The 17508-nt window shown below is 45.6% G+C and overlaps 1 protein-coding gene across 5 annotated transcripts in view; it reads right to left on the bottom strand.

Annotated features, from left to right (window-relative positions):
* LOC139057454 (serine-rich adhesin for platelets-like) overlaps positions 1-17508 on the bottom strand; it is a 116344-nt gene that overhangs the window by 11904 nt on the left and 86932 nt on the right. For 3 of the 5 annotated variants that reach the window (XM_070535766.1, XM_070535767.1, XM_070535765.1), the window contains exon 23: positions 11260-11335. In XM_070535766.1, coding sequence (XP_070391867.1) covers positions 11260-11335 — 76 coding nt within the window. Of the gene's footprint in view, positions 1-6364; positions 11336-17508 lie in introns of those variants that run through there. The other 2 variants (XR_011512804.1, XM_070535769.1) reach the window with 1 other exon arrangement.

Below are 17508 nucleotides of genomic sequence, written 5' to 3'. Positions count from 1 at the left end.
CCTTCGGTGTCAATGACCAAAACATATATTATACCGAGAGTATTCAGCTTTGCAGTGGTTGTAAGCTGTATGTATATAATGCTTCATTTTTTAAACGCGCATATAGTGCGGTGACTCACCTGCTGTAACATATTTCATGTCTCGTATTCACAATACGCCATACTCGCGGACAACTTTCTGCGGCTATGAAGGAAAAGCTATGAAGGGGGCGGAGCTTCTGCACATGTGTTACTGCACCAAGTAGTCCGCCAGCGTTTGACAGTGCTTTTGGCTGCTCGGAATAGACGCTGAATCGGCGCAGCTTCCACGTGCGATGGTTTCGCGTTTGCCCAGACGCAGAAGAGAAATGCCACAAATTCAGTAAACATTTACATTCAATGGTGTGTGTTGTCTTATTTAACTGTTGCTAATACAAGGTGTCTACCAAGTTGGAATTTTCGAAATCCCTGAGTTTTCCAGGTTTTCGCTGAGCGATACAGAACTTTATTTCATGTCAAGACAGGCTGGGGGGGACGCCCATGTCGCCCGATACTGTCACTCTTAAGTAAGCATTATAAAAAAATTAAAAAGAACCTATCGAATCTAATTTGAATAGTACGGAGTAGTGTTTATCTTATTCAAAATAGAAAACTGAAGGTTGGGGATAGTAACATGCGCGACAAATAAAATACCTTCGGAAAAGAAAAATTATAATGCCCTATGTAAATCGAGTCGAACATATTCCGATAGGAATAAAAAGATGCATACAGAAACAAGTTTTTTCGAAAATGAGCTATTTCTATCAAGTTATAGCAAGATCATTGGTCCCGAAGTTTTTCACAAGTGAGATTTTCTTAGCGGTTAGAAAGTCAACCTCAATTGCCCTCACATACTCTTAGCCCACGCACAGTGCCTGCGTTTTGCGTTTCACTGCTTTAAAGAGTTTATTTTGGTTTGGATGAGGGTCACCTGCATCGTTGCGTCAGCCAACACTTTGCTTTTTGAGCTCAAGCTCCTTCAAAGAAAAGGTGGCACAGTTCCTTTCCCGATCATTCCTCAATGCAACGGTCATTTCTCCTCTCGTATTCGTTCCGCCGCGCGTTCGCCCCAGGGACCATTTGAAGCATCCTCTTCGTCAGTTATACAGTCAACGTCCGATTTCTCTTAATCCCTAGGGGCCACGAAAAACATCCGAAAAATCAAATCGGGCAGTCCGAAAAAAATGAATGCGTGCATTTTACTACCCTTAAGGGCTCAAATCCTCCCAGGCACGTCCGAAAAAGCCCTGAAGGCCTGCCAGTACACTTATTAGGCATATCAGTGCTCGTACTGTGACACGGCGGGTGCACGCGTGCATAATTATGGAATACGTACCGTGTCCTGTGATAATTGCCCCTTCTCCCGCATGTTAAGCTTCACCGCAATACTTTATGCACGCTTCACCGCCTAACAGTACTGTGCTGAGGCGAGGCTGCCTTTCAGGAACCGGTATTATGCAACGGGACCTGCTTTCTAAAAAGCTTCGAAGCCCATCGCGAGGATTACAGAGGTGGAGTCGGTGCCATTATTGACAGCGGCGAATTATTTCAATGAAAAACACAGCACCGAACGGCAAGAACCTTAATAGCGAACGTCGAAGCAGCTAAGCCTAGCGTTGCCACGGAGGTGGCTACAGCTGCCAGTGGATCTGCGTGCTTGAGCACTGGTTCGAGGCAGCGAGATAATCAAAAGGGCGGTGTTGGCTTTGATTAATGCCGTTTAGGAACTGCGGTCACGGTCAAAAGTCCGGTAAGTCGGACAAGGAAGGGTTCTTGCGTCTGAAATGACAGACGTTCTTATGCATCGACTCTATGGGGCACGTGGTGCGGCGAACTCGTCCGCATCATCGGGCATTTCACAAAAATCGGACGCCCGGTAAATCGGTCGTTTACTGTACACTGGCAACTCCTTCAGCCGACGACACGGACTCAAAGACGATTCGTTACGATTCCTCTCTTTTACTCGAGCCCGCAGTAAGGCGACTTTCATTCCCTTTCAATAAAATGACAGCTAATTTTCCCTGTTTGAAGCGCTAATTCCCTGAGCATTTCCAGACTATTCAAATCCCTGATAATTCCCGGTTTTCCCGGTTGGTAGACACATAAACGCTTTATAATAAGGTGTTTATGTTTTCTCTTCCACAGCTTAAACTAACGTGGATAAAAACGTGGGACTCTTTTCAGAAGTTTTCAGCGGTTTCATGATTACACCAGATCCTTCCTCGCTGATCGCAAGGCACACCTTCGACTAGGCATGGTCACGGGAGGACCCTACGAACTAGGCACCTGCGGCACCCCGCAGGGCTCAGTCCTCTCCCCACTCTTATTAATTATAGCCATGCACAAACTCTCCACTCGCCTCGCTGCAATTCCGAACGTGGGTCACGCCATTTATGCGGACGATATTACGATCTGGGCGCCGGGCGGATCGCTAGCGATGCTCGAACAGTCGTTACAAAGCGCGTTGGAGGCTACCGAAGATTTTCTTTCAAACACAGGCCTTGAACTCTCCCCCGCTAAATCAGAGCTACTGTTATACCGCCAGTCCAGACAGGGGGTGAGAAATCTTGCGCCTCTGGAAACTCTGCCGGTAGAAATTCGAGCTAAAAATGGGCATCCCATACCGAGGAAGGACTCGGTCAAGATACTAGGTCTCCTCATCGATGCCAAGGGCTGTAACTCGACGGCCCTCAACAGGCTCACTGGACAGGCTAGTAATGTCCTAATACTTGTAGCCCGCGTCTCAAATCGAAGAGGCGGTCTTAAAGAGGATAATTTGCTCAGAGCTTATCAGGCATTCTTCCTGAGTCATGTCACCTACATCGCGCCGTACCTTAATTGGGGTAAAGCGGAAAAGGCCAAGCTCGACTCCCTAATCAGAACCGGCCTCAAGCGCGTGCTCGGCCTTCCGCAGTCCACAAGCACTGAGAAGCTGCTGGAGCTAGGACTCCATAACACCATCGATGAGCTAATAGAAGCTCACACAGCGGCTCAGATAATGAGACTTTCATCCACTAAGCCAGGGATTAAGATTTTAGAAGAAGCAGGAATCCAACCCAGACATGAACCGGCGACCAAAGTTAGCTTGACCCGGGAAACCAGAGCTCACATCATGGTTGACCCCGTCCCGCGAAACATCCACCCAGTGCATAACCAAGGCAGAAGATTCGCGAGAGCCAAGTCCATCCTTAAAAGGATCAATCAGCAGAAGCTAGATGCCCTCTTTGTCGATGCTGCCAGATATGACAGTGGGGATAAGTTCGCTGTCACGGTGGTAGACGTGGGGGGCAACCTGGTCAATGCAGCCTCTGTTTATACTAAGTTTGCCCATGTGGCGGAGGAAGCGGCGATCGCTCTGGCTTTTCACAGCTCAAAAGTTCCCGCTATCATCTTCTCGGACTCGCGCACCGCGGTTAGATCGTTCTCGTCCGCCCTCATATCTGAACAGGCGTACAGTATTGTGATCAAAGCACTACGAAGGACTAGGGAGAGTACCGAAGGAGGATACCAAATCTCGTGGTTCCCAGCCCATCTAGACAGCTCAATAAACCCGCTTGGATGTAATCCTAACGAGCAGGCCCACCGGAGAGCGCGCGATTTCACGCACCGCGCTGTCGCGGGTAGCCAGGCTTGGAACGAGGTCAACATCCACAAAGATCCATTAAGTACATTCCACGAAATTGTTTCTCATTATCGACTAGGCAGGAGGACATTTCCACCCCCTCACCCCAAATTGAATAAACCTCAGGCTACCACACTAAGACTCCTGCAAACCCGTACATATCCCACTCCTCGGTCTCTTCACAGGATAGATCCTGAACACTCACAGTCGTGCCCCAAATGTGGTCATGACTCATGCTCCTTTGACCACATGCTCTGGCTGTGCCCAGCCCTTAACGCCTCTCCACCCATCACGAAAGAACAATGGCAGGACTCTCTCAAGAGCAGCAATCTCAATATTCAACTCCAGGCTGTCCAGAGGGCCCACGACATTGCCGCGGGACTTGATCTCCCGGTTCCATCGTGGGCGGAGCCACCGACTTGATCTTCGGGAGCCTTCGGTTTGGCTCCCCGAGGTCTCAGTCCCTCAGGACTCAAATAAAGTTCTTGTCATGTCATGTCTTTTCAGAAGCGCTCTCAATTGCGCTCGCTTTGCCTCCGTAGCATTCGCTTCATAGCCAAAGAAAGTTGTACGTGAGTATAGAACTGTTCACAAGAGCCGTCCCCAGACAATTGTGATGTTGGATATATTATTAGCTAAGAGGAAGGGCCTACGAAAAACTGCTCATAATGTATAAATAAATAAATAATCCTTTATTGAAACAGTGACTTGTCACTCGATGTGGGAGGGTCCCTTATTCCAGGAACCCTCTGGCCCAGAGCGCCCGCCGGGCCCGGGCGGCGAGTTGGCGCTGATCGACCAGGTCCTCACAAGAACAAAGAAAAAAAAAAGACTTTTGTGAATTCGGCCGCTGCCTTTCTTTTCTCGGTAATAGCCGTTCTTCGCAAAAGAAAAAAAGGAAATATTACACCCAAACTAAGTCTGTAAAGGTACTTACGAACTTTTACAGACTTTTGTCTTCTTCAAATAAGGTCAAGGAACAAGGCGGGATAAAAAGACCAGTAGCTGCCGGATTGAGCAATGCCCTTAGAAGGCACTAAGATCAAGATTGCCGTTAAGGTCGATCCTGTGCCCTTTCGAAGAGCATACTTTCAAGTTTCATGCCGGGAACGTTGTAGGTAAATCTATCAGCACGCCGTGAGTACGTCGGCAAAGCTATCATATAGGGACGATGAGGAGCAGATCAATTTGCTAAAACTTGGGCTTCAACTGATTTCCTTGAAGGTCAGCTCAGTTCTTCGTACGGTAACCATTAGCCTCATGTATCCTTTATTTTTCCTATAAGACTGCTTTTACAACAGTATAAACAAACTGAAGACTATCTAATATTCTTCTAATTTTTTAATATGCGCAGAAAGGAAGGAAACATGAGCCTTAACGCCGCAAGCCAACATACGGGCCATACCGCCATTGTGAGGTGTTCGAGTCATTTTGATTACGTACTCGTCACAACTCGCTGCCACTTCTCTGCCTGATGTGGTATCTTTACCTTTTAACCCTTTTAAGTGGCAAGATACGAAAGACTTGGTATATAATTTTTTTCATTACTTTATTGCATCTTCATATAGCAGAAATGCGTACCAGATGAAATATGAAGGCGCTTCTCGAAAAACGAAGCGAGATACGCTAGGTCAAAAATATTCCAGAGCAGCCGGTTTAAGGTAAATGTATGGTCGAAGACTTGTGTCTAGTACTTGCTTACACAAGGTCAAGGTGTGTTCTTGAGATGCACCTCTATGGAGATAACAAATAATAGCTTGCTTAAACATGCGAAACAATTTACACAGTGGTGAGAATATGATTACCACGGGCGCCAAGAAGAGAACGACGAAGTCCGCGGGTTTTGTCACCAATACATCTGCTGCTGATGACAATCGACATTTTTGTGAATGCCACTGTTGAGGAGGTAGATAAATAAAGCTAAATTTACGGGCACAACCTAATATTTGGATTTGTTTAGTTTTTTGGCAGATGTTTCTTTGTTGAGATGTAAACAATATTGTTGAACTGCCAGTTAAAAAGTTAAAGTTGTCGACAGACTGCTCGTCGGACTTGCGTGCTAGGACTCCGCGTGACATTTCTAATTACGTACGTCTGGCATACTCACCGCTCGAACAATATCGGCCTTGTCGCTGTTGCAGTTTTTGGCGTTTCGTGTGTGTATCAGTGATCGCGCATCTGGTTCTAAAATTAAGAAGGCTAGAGATACGTGGTTACTTTCTGGCTTTGTTACCACGTGGTGCACCACAACATTCATCGCCACTTAAATGTCCAAAGCTCGCTGGGACTCACTTGGCCACTCGGACCAAAACCAGTAAGTAGTCAGAATCATAAGTAACTCTACTTAGCAGGGCTCACATTCACTTGAACTCAGCCACAAAGGCAATTCTGATTCTGAGTGGGTTTACCTAAAGGCAGGCTGAGCTGGTTCGCCGAACTACAAAGGAAAAAGTGGGCAAGATATAAGAGCGTCTTCCTTCATGTGTGTGTTTACAATTGGTCTACGTTTCCTTTGCACCTTTAATGCGCGTCTGGCTTTTTTTTTATTCTACAGTAGGTATTGTATACCGACGGTCCCATATAGGTCACTGAAGCTGTGTCACAGGGAGCCTCGATTCGATGTAACCCAAAACACTTTCATCGCACGAGTTATAAAGTTAAGACAAACAACAAAATGAGCAGCACAACAATTGCAAATGGCGAAGCATAATGAAACACCACTCTATTACCTCCGTACAAGTTTTAATCACAAAAAACTTCAAGCACTACAAGAAAGTACAAGATAAAAGAGGAACACAATGTAATAGGATCACAGCAATGCACACAACAACGTGGTGCGAGAAATCTGCGCGCTCGCTAATACACAACCAGACCTGCAGACTTCTGTCATGAAAAGTCGCACAAAATCGTTCAAAAAGGGCACAGCCCTGTAAATGGAGCCTATGAACATTTCCGGGAAGTTTTAGTGAGCGATTGTAGACGAAACAAACTTCAATACATGGAGCTACAGTTTAAACTTAGGTGAAAGCTCAAAGGAGATAAGACATTAATCACTTTGATCCTGCTTATTGGCAGTCGCTGATATTATATCGACATATGCTATCACGTTATGATTGCTTTATCAACAAGAACTGTATTTACGGTTTTTCCCGCTGTCGAGCACGGCGCAACCAACGTCGACACCTCGTCAGATTGGTTCCGCACACTCTGTGCCTGCTCGCTTCATGCACACCTGAGGCACTGATTCACGGCAGTGTCGTTTTACGCAAAGCAAAATGTTCTTAATAGAGCATCGCACGTACGAGATGAAATGCATAACCCTGTCGCTTCGAGATTTAGCAGACACGGCGCAGCTAACATCGAGTTCAGTCGACTGGACAAGTTCATTAGCATTAAATGCGCGGCTGGCCTAACAGCCTGACAGTGGCGCTGGTTTTAATAACGGTGATGTTGCCTGAATCAAACAGCAATATTCGTATAGCCCAGTGAATCAGATATACGTGAAAAGCGAACGGGAGCGGTATTTGCATATTTAGGCGACTGGATGTTATCGGTGACAGCCTGTTCGCCGCATCTTGGTAAGTGACTATACTGTCAGTATTTACAGAGTGGCCCACCATCGTTATCCAAGCCGTTCAACGAAAAAAAAAATGATTCAAGAAACACGGTGCAAGATATAACTAGAAAACCTACGGTGTCCGGTTGTCAGACCAACACCGTAGGTTTTGTAGTTGTATCTCGCACCACGTTCCTTAAATAATTTTTTTTTCGTTCAACAATTTTCATGTTAGCTGGGACACCGGGAAGTTTTCATATAGAATAACTGCGCGAAAATACTGTTGGCAACTTTGCAGTAGCCACGACTCCCGGACACACGCTGTACAACACTCTGGGACTTTCTGCTGCTTTCGGAAATGGGAACCAAAACTAAGAAGCAGCAAAACGTTACGTTCGTAAAAAAGAAAAAGAAAAGAAAAGAAGAAAAAGACAAGCTCGGGAAATCTGCGACATGCTCCACGATGGGAAGTGGCATCCGCTTACAGTTCACACACAAAAAAAAAAAGAAGAAGAAAATTTGTATCGAATGGGAATCGAATTATCAGATTTCAATGTCCGTTTTCCTTTAAACTATCAACCTAGGTGACTATGCACAGACAAGTGAACAAACAGATTGATTGACACTCCTTATAGACAGTGCAATAAATATATAAAAAGAAGGTTTAAAAACAATGTTCAAGCTCACGTTTAAACGGACACTAAATAAAAGATACATTAAGTCAAACTAAACTGGTAGATAACAATTTTTTTAATACAAAGAAAATATTTACGGAGGACGGAAAATTGGTGTCCTAGAGAGAGGGACATGCAAATGAGAGAAAGGCAGGGATGTCAACCATCCAATGGTGTCCTAGAACACTATACAAAAGTAAGGGATGAACAAGTGTCCACATCACGACCAAGACGAACAAGAGTGAAAGACTGGATGGTGACGCCTGCATACTTCCAAACCTTGACGCAACTCTTCGTGACCATAAGGGCTTAAATCTTCGGCTCGGTGAACAGGTTAAGTGTGTTATTAAAAGCATTGACACTGCACACGAAAATTAAAATCAACATTGCAACTTCTGCTGTTTTTTTTTCTCCTAAGGACAAGGCGCATGTGTAAATCTGCTAAAATGGCGCGAGAGCAACGGTATCTCGCTACAGCACCGTTTCTGCCACAACTTGGGTGCTAACATGGAGGAAAGAAAAACTTGGGAGAGAGCATGATGTCAAACATTTAATCTTCGCAAGGAAACCTTCTCTGACGCCGTTGTCTCTCTGATTTAATTCGTCAAATGCGCACATGTCGGGCGTTGAATACTGGGAACAGCCTGTAGGGTGTGGCTTGAATCGGGGTCGATTCGAGTAGTGCTGGCCACCGCGGAGTTGCCGCCGCTTTCTCTAGGCCGTGCCCTTCGCTTGCAGCTCACCGCATTTTATGCCTTTAGTTCCCTGCCTCGGTATACCCCGAAACATTGTCAACGTTACAGCGGCGACACTAGCTCCAGGGCGCCCGCACGATTAAGCGCACGTTACAACTTCCAAGCGGCACAACATATATAGGCTGTATAGGTATATTGCAGCCACGCGCGGATCTATTCTCTTTTCTATTCCCCGCTGTACAGGGGAAGAGAAACGACCTCTCGCCATCATGTTGTTTGGTGCGTTTCCTACCATTCCTGCTTTAAATGCCGAAGGCAGTGCAGCCTATAACACAGCGATTCAAACAGTAACCTAAGACTGCATTTTGAGCGCACACTGCAGCTGTTGTGAAACGCTCAGATGACGCTCAATGTGACCTTCGGAACTGGTAGAACGCCGATGAATTAACGTGAAATAACTTATCGCTTGACGGGCATCCGCTCTCGTATTCTAAGCATTGCGCACCTGGGTTCAAAATGTGCACACTGGCGTCAGAAATGACGCACGTCGGGCTTGCTCCGCCCAAACCGGTGAATCCACCAGTGAGAACACTAGTGACGTCACGGGTCAAAACACGGTCGATAAAGGCCGATCCACACGACGGACCAAGCTCGCGGGTCGCTCGGTCACGTGATGCGACGTCACGGCCTGGCGCGGTCCGGTCCGGCGCAGAGCACATCCACACGGCGGACCGCCATAGCAGACGGCAGAGCAGACCAACCAGCTACACTCTCGGCCAGAGTGTTATCATTATTATCATTCCGGCTCGATTCCCACAAAGCCGGGAACTGCTCAACGAGGCATACATAATGAAAAAACCTCCTCGTCACTCCAAGAGGACACTGTGTTTAAAAAATATCTGCTGCACGCACGTGTAGGCGGAACGGCGGACATGAAACGACTGTACAGTGTACAATTCTAGTACACTGTAACGACTGGCTTGACTGGCTTTTGCTGAGCCGAAAACTAGATTGGATTTGGCTGACGACACTCTGTTGCCAGACAACATTCGTTGGCTAAGCCAAAATCGCTGCGGTTTGCATGCGGTCCGCCGCCAAAACGGAAGCGGGAAAAGCCTCGGCGATTTGTTGGACCGCGAAGGCCGCGGTCTTGCGCGGGCCAACGGCGGTGCGCACGAACTGGTGACGTCCTATTACGTGATGCGCGGACCGCGGTCCAAAAGAGCAATTTGGTCCGTCGTGTGGATGGCCTTAATAAGTCAACCGATGGACATAGCGTAATTATCTGTAAAGTGATGTACATATGTGTAATTTTACGTGCTCTAACAATGCAAAATTTTACATTTTAACTATCTTTAACAATGTCATATAAACACTTCATGTACACGACGTGCGGTGTACGTTCCGCTTCAGAAAATTACCCCGGTTGTCACGTGACACTCCCTGCCTAGATTTTTTTTCCTCCAGCGGTGCGAAAGAAAAAGTTGATGAAATGTTCGGCCTTGAACTATATGCTATGTCCTCAGTTCTAATAAATCTTGCAAAAATTTATCTTGCGAGACTGTAGAAAATATACCGACATCTATTCATATCTACAGGCAATAAACAGACTGTCAGCAGGCACTTTAGATCAACAGTCGTGTTCGATAGAATGTCGAAGGGAGGTTCACTCATGACATTGAACATTTGTTTCGCTTTGCGCCTAACTCAAATATACCGATGCAAGGTGTGAGACCTGGCTAGTTGGTAATCTATGTTGCGACCATGCTGTGATCGGGTTGCGATGTCCTTCAGCAGTATATATGATGATGTGCCCAACGCGACAACAGACAACGGACGGAAAGGGACGGGGGAGACCAGCACGAAAAGGCACGACGGAGATAGTTGGGAGTCAGCGCTTGTCTCCGTCCTGCCTTTCCGTCCTTTGTCTGCTGTCGCGATGTGTATATCATCAAATAAACCCCCGAAGGACATCGCAACACGATCTCTCCCGACCCCTTCAAACTATCGCGAGGTCACAGGCTGTTCAGTTTCGCCATATATGAGCATTACTTGAAGCCATGACGCTAGATTTATTTTCAATTTACATGGAGAACGAAAGGTGTATTATAGAAACCGATGCATACGATGAGGGTACGCGTATGACGTTGTGATTGACGAAGCATATAAACCTAAAGAGCTGGTCTACTTAACTGTGTTCCAACACAGCACATAAGTACAGGAGCGAGATGCAATCGGAGGGCTCACTCTTGCTATATAGCCCGACATATCGGCAAAGGAAGTGTGCAGGCGTCTATACAGACAGTCTATAATACATGTCTATAGATAAGGCTTCGTAGCGGAAGCCGACAGCCTCCTCTGATTCAACGTTAGCAGATTTCAGGCAGGAGTAATCTACCATTTTAGCCTGTCGTGTGTCTGTTTTCGTGTCCAGCGAGAAAACTGAGAGGAAAAAAAGACATCGATATGTAGGCATACGAGCATGACGAAGAGCGACACTTCGATACCGTGCGGCAAGAACAAAACACAAGGAGGCGCTGAGATAATAAGCAGTACTATTACCGTGAGATAGATTAACTGATAACACTTTCTTTTTCATAGAAAACGAATATCACCATGCGGATTGCGAACCGCATATTTGACATCACAATGCGAGATAAAAAAAATGGCAGCGCTTGAAAAGTATCATGCTGACCTTGCACCAAGTAATGGTACCATCTGCTCAAGAGCCAAGGAGGATGGCCGGCACCGTACTTGTGCGCAATCTCCTTCTGGTACGCCAATAAAATAAAAAGGAAACAAGAAATCAAAGCATGAGCAATAGCTAAATGCTATAGCATAAAAAGGAAACAAGCAATCAAAGCATGAGCAATAGCTAAATGCTATAGCCCATTTGTCAGTTTCGTTAAGTATGCAGTTCCGCCTTTTCATGCAAGCAAAAGAGGAAAGAAACGACTAGCAACGCTGAGCCCACCAACAGACCCACAAAAGATATACGATATTTACAACTGTTGGGGTTTCGCTTCATAACCTACGATGTAAGTACGGAAGTCTTTGTCTTATGCCGGTCGGTATGGTAAATAGGTTATACAAGGTCTGTTAGGCAAACATTTCCGCTTCGAACCTTATATAAGTGGGAAGCGTACGCATTCAAAAATTTAAGTGCGTCGTCGGTGCACCACAGATATGCTCGTTACAACTGGTCGATGACAATTATGCTTTCGAAACAGACTAAACAGGTGCAGCGAAATCGTCTTCAATTCGAATAATAAATTGGTTAGCTCTATTCATTCTAGTTTGCTTTTTGCCGTATGCGGTCATGCTACATACGCATAACTTGAAGTCGTCCTTTTTTCTATAGAAGGCAAGAAAAAAATATATACGGGGTGTTTCACCTAACCTTAGCCAGAGTTTAAAAATGTGCCGATACACTCTAAGACGACATGACTAGATGCATGTTGCTCACTTCTGTATGTAGTGTATGACGTTATTTCTGTATGTTGAATAATTATATAATTAGTCAAGATTGATTACTCAACTTCTGAAGCAACGAAGTTAGGCGAAAAATTCCAATTATAATGTTGTAGAGCGCTTTGCAAAACGTCCAGTTAGACAGTTTCTAACCTTCTATCTATTCAGTATTAGTGCGTTTCAGCTTACTGCGGATGCCCGCGAAATGAAAAAAAAAGAAAAATACACCATGCGACATGCCCGCTTGCGCGTCGTAATTGCACTGCTCCCAAGGGTTCCGCGCACAAACGAACGTAGCATTTAGTCGGGTGTGCTGCCGCTGCGTCTGCTTATCGCCATCATGACCCGCCGCGGGGGAAGCATATCGCTGACGTAGATCGCACAGCCAACGCCTTCGTCACTGCCCTGTCGCCTTTTAAGCGGCATAACGCCCTGCTATGTTCGTTTGTACACGGACAGTTTGGGAGCGCTGCAATCACGGCACGCAAGCGGGTATGTCACGTGGTACATTTTCGTATTTCGCGGGCATGCGCAGTAAGCTGAAGAACAGTAATCCTTAATAGACAGAAAGTTGGAAACTGTCTAATCAGACGTTTTGCAAAGCGCTCTACAACTTCCTAATCAGAATTCTTTGCCTAACTTTGTTGCTTTTATCTTGAATAAATCTCTAATAAAGCAAAATACAAAAATAGAATGACACACTACATACAAAAGTGAGCAACACGCATTTAGTCGCGTCGTATTAGAGTGCATCGGCATATGTTTAAACTCTTGCTAAAGTTAGCTAAAACACCCTGTATATCTGAACGTTTGAAGTGCTAAGCGATCTGATAACCCGATCTTTTTTTTTTTTTTTTGCTATGTTTAGAAACCGACGGAGGCTAGCCTATATTTAAAAGGTTAGACCCATTTCATCAATTCACAAATTCAGTGCCATATTTCATTTATTTATTCTTTGTTACGTGCGTCTACATGCATTTCCCGCAGACGCTATGAGACCACGCCCATAGAAACAACGTCCTCCGCGAGCCTTCATTGGAAATGCCTTGTTCGTCTCATTCCCTGAGATTCTTGACAGAAAAAACAACAACAACAACAAAACGAATATAAAAGCGATAAACATTCTACCTAAGTCGTCATAGCTTCCACATGAACGATACCTACGCTTCTAATACAACAGATGCGAGGTCACAACAGCAAAATAATGACCAAAGCTTCAACTCGGTTTCCCGAACAACGATCGAAAACTAAAACCAGCCTCTATATAAACATATATACGACGTCAGTATGTACAACGACAGGCTGGTGTCTTCTAAAGGCAGTGGACATCAGTGACTCTTTCGAGAAGAAATAAATACAGCGCTGTCGCGTCGTCACATACGCCACAGTGCTTCTGTTCCCGTTAAATGCAGTAGACTGCCGGCGTAGGCAAAAGAGAGAGAGAAAGAAACAAGCACGCACATTCTATACATACCAAAGGAAAATTTTTCTTCTACAATGAAATGGAAGCTCTTTGGAAGGTTTACAGTATATGTACAACGTCAACAGGGCAGCTCGCACAAAGGCTAAATTCTGACATGGGAAAGACACGTCTACTCCTTTTGTATAACTTTTTCTTTCACTTTCAAAAACGTAAACAATGTGCTCTTTATTTTTTTGCTTTGTTTTACGTTGTTTAATGAAGCTGCGTGCTATAGCAAAGCACTAATGTGCTAAGTAAATAATGTGCTGCTGCGAAGCACCGCCCCAGTAATTTTGGACGCAAAAATGCAGAGAGCGCCGACTATAGGAGTTCCATAATCCTCTCTGTGGTGGAGGATAAGATCTAAGCTGACCCATGGAGCTTTCTGTGAAAGCATGTAAGTCATATGCGCCATACGCCCAACACACGGCACCTCTCCGCCTCACTTAAGCTGCTTGTTTCGTATATATATATATATATATATATATATATATATATATATATATATATATATATATATATATATATATATATATATATATATATATATATATATATGAAATCCAGGGTTCGACGGTATATTCCGCCTGGTCGGGAAAATTCATGGCGGGAAATAGCTAGCGCCGACAAATCGTTAAAAACAAAAGACTTGTCGGCACCGCTACAAGGACCCCGTAGCGGGGCCGAAACGTCTTTTGTTTTCATGTGTGGATATATATATATATATATAACGGACAGAGGAATGAGGTGTGCGTGCGTACAGTCAGTCGGAAACCAACGTAACACACTTCTATATACAGCGCACTGTGGCCAGCACATTTTGCGCCATCTCGAAGCGTGAACACGAACTCTTATAAAGGTGCACATTTACACATTTTAACGAGGACTGTAGGTTTTATGCCCCAGATAACGATAATATCCGCCCGAGTTTGTACGTCACGGATATTTTTCGTCAGGCCTGCAGATGACATCAATCGAACTAAACTTTAAAGGAACGAACCACGGATCACTGTGGTCATATTTCGCATATTTCATACTTTAAAGGCAATTATAGCTTTTTTGCATTAAATAATGTTAACATACGCTCGAATCCAGATGTTTGCATGTATTTCGTCAGGCCTATAGAGTTGACATCAATAGGAGTAAAATTTATACAGGAGTGATCTATAGGTATAACTGCGGTAACAGCTGTCATGATATCGCACGTACAAAATGATGCTTGGCGCTTTAAGTCGAGCGTAAACTGTAAACTTCAGTAACATCGCTACTACCTTCAGATCTAAGGGAAAATACCCAAGACATCCATGGCTATACGGTTGTTCCCATTATTTAAAGTAAAACAGTGGAGACTACCTGAAATTGCAAAAAATTTGCCCTTGCATAAATGTTATACGGTGCCTACAGAGCGTAACGCGTGCATCGAACAAGCGTAAAAGCATGCGAGCAGCGACTGCGCCCGCACCGTTTCAGCTTACTCGCGAAATCCGAATTTTCTGAACACACCGCCACAGAGCTCAAAATGTGAAGAGGGCCACGTGATTGAAATACCGCATTTAGCTCTCATAATTGATACGTCGTCAGCCGGGTGCTCGCCGCAACGCTGCCAACGCTCTTCGCCCGACATTGTTTCGCTAGGCACGTCGTGATGCGTTCTTCTCACATGATCGAACTACGCTTAATGATATCTCGTTTCCAAAAAGTTGTGCTTTAACTCGATGCGTGGCCCCCCAAAGCTGTGCTGGGATTCTTGTCAACCACGGGACTTCAGGCTCTCGTCTGTGATTATCGTACTCTGCGCGGGCATGACTGTTCGATATGTTTGTGGTGTGCTTTTTTTCTCCTTTTTTTTTCTTTTAGCTCCTTTTTTTTTCTTTGTCTCTCTGTCTTTTTTTATCTCCTCCTAAAGCAGGTAGCCGTAGTGTCCCGTTTCGGAGACAACTGCTTGCCTCCCTTTCTTACTCTTCGTATAGTGTTCGTATTGTTTACATGACGATTTTCACACGGCACAAATGCCGGCCTAACAGTCCCCATGCAGGATAAGCGATAGACCACCATCACCTGGGCGGCAGGAAGCATTCATTGCAGAGATACGGTGGTAGGGGTCGATAATTGTCGTTCTTTCACTCCACTAATAATTCGTGCTTGTTACACAAACACTGGCCATGACACAATACACTGTATAAGCGAAGATGCCTTCCTAATGCGCTGCGCTAAGACGCACTGCATGCTCCACTAGTACAGCCGGTCTATAAGGGAGAGCCACGGGGAGCACTGCTGGTAAGCAGGACAGCAACCGGACCAACGGCATTTAAATTCAACCCGGACAATGCGCCGAATCATAGCAATTGGCCACATGCCGTCAGGTTTGCCTCATCTTGGTTTATACTGTCAGCGATTTCTTTCCTTCTTTCTTTTTTGGGACAAGGGGGGAGGGGAGAGTCTTATCTAGACGTCGCGCACTGCGGTCTACATTATATCAAATTAGCATGCGGATTAGCATCCCATATCTGCAAATTCCCTGAATTCATCCGATAACCTTATTTTCTGTCGCATACTCTACCACGTTTTCCTTCCCTTGGCATTCCCGTTCTGTCCCCGTGACAAAACCACCGGTTGTCTGCTCTATGCGTCACGTGGCCAGCGCAATTACAGTTCTTGCTCTTAACTCTCGACAAAAAATGATCGGTTATACCCTCTCTATTACTGTCCGTTAGCGCTGCGCCCACCATTTTCCTCATTCCGTCGCTCGTTGCGCGATCCTCAGCCCCTTCTCGAGCTCGTTCGCTACCCACCAAGTTTCAGCTCCACGTGTCCGTGCGGGAAGATCGTACGGCGCACTTTCACATTCGCGCATTAATTAAGGGATTCATCTCCGACTGCGGCCGCCTAGTGTTCAGTGATACGCCGCTTCCGTGCGCGATGCGAGAGCGTAGAAAGAGCACTACCAATCATCCCGTGCCTTGTTCGGCAGCGGTGGAGGTCGGCCCAGCAAGACCGCGCCAACCAGCGCCTCCACGCAGGTACGAAGCCCAGCGGAAGCGGGAGCCGTGCCCACGCAGCTTTTATATGCGTGCGCTTTTTTTTGTTGTTGTTGTTGTTTACCAAGACACGTAGGTGGGACGGGCAGATTGAGGAGCTCACTACTGTCTGCAACGTGAATTTTAATTGCACGATGCATGAGGTATAGTTTCATAATGGCAGACGAAGCAGAACCACGAATGACGCAAGGTCAGCTATAGAGGATTGCTCACCTATACACACATGTAGCGGCTGTTGCAGCTGGTGTATAACGGTGTCTACTTTCACTCTTCTTTTCTTACGCACCAATTCTTTATAGCTTTTCTTTTCAACTCTCGCAAGACTGCGTTAGAAAAGCACTTTAGCGACGCTGCTCACGTCAACAACGCTCGGCCGTAAGTACTCGGAAACCAACGAAACACACACAGGTAATCACAGAAACGTACACCCCCTGTTTTTCTGAATACTGGCTATGACTACGTAGGAAGGTCAAGGGTTATTTCCAGCACGGAAATTGGTTTTCCTTTTCTCCATTTAACAAATAAATGTTTGTTGCGCTCTTCCAAACCTGCATTTCCCGCCAAACGAGACGTGTCCAAAAGCGCTCGGATTACCAACAAAACTGTCCGCTCTGTGTTCCGACGCTGCACAGCGAAATGTTTCCGAGCGCTGGCGCTTAAGGTTGTCTATTCTCCCTCTTGTCCGCACATGACTTTCATAACGATGGCGACGTACGCAAGCTCCTATCGCGTACGCGCACGTGCTGCGCAAAAACTCGCGGTTGTTCATAGAACGAGGGGCCGAATTCACAAAGCTGTTCGTTCGTAGGTGAGCTCGCCATTGGCTGGCCGCCTTCACTAATGATATGTCCAGCATCATAATTGGCTGGAATTTTCTCTTACAAGCAATTCTAGAATAAGCTTTTTTTGTGTGTGTGTCAGTACGAGCCAAGGAGTTCCGCAAAGATGAAAGGTTGCGTATAGCAACGTAGTC

This window comes from Dermacentor albipictus, chromosome 3, assembly GCF_038994185.2.
Source record: "Dermacentor albipictus isolate Rhodes 1998 colony chromosome 3, USDA_Dalb.pri_finalv2, whole genome shotgun sequence".
NCBI classification, from domain to species: Eukaryota; Metazoa; Arthropoda; class Arachnida; order Ixodida; family Ixodidae; genus Dermacentor; species Dermacentor albipictus.
Note: the sequence above shows the minus strand (reverse complement) of the source record. Positions and strands in the feature narration are given on the sequence as shown.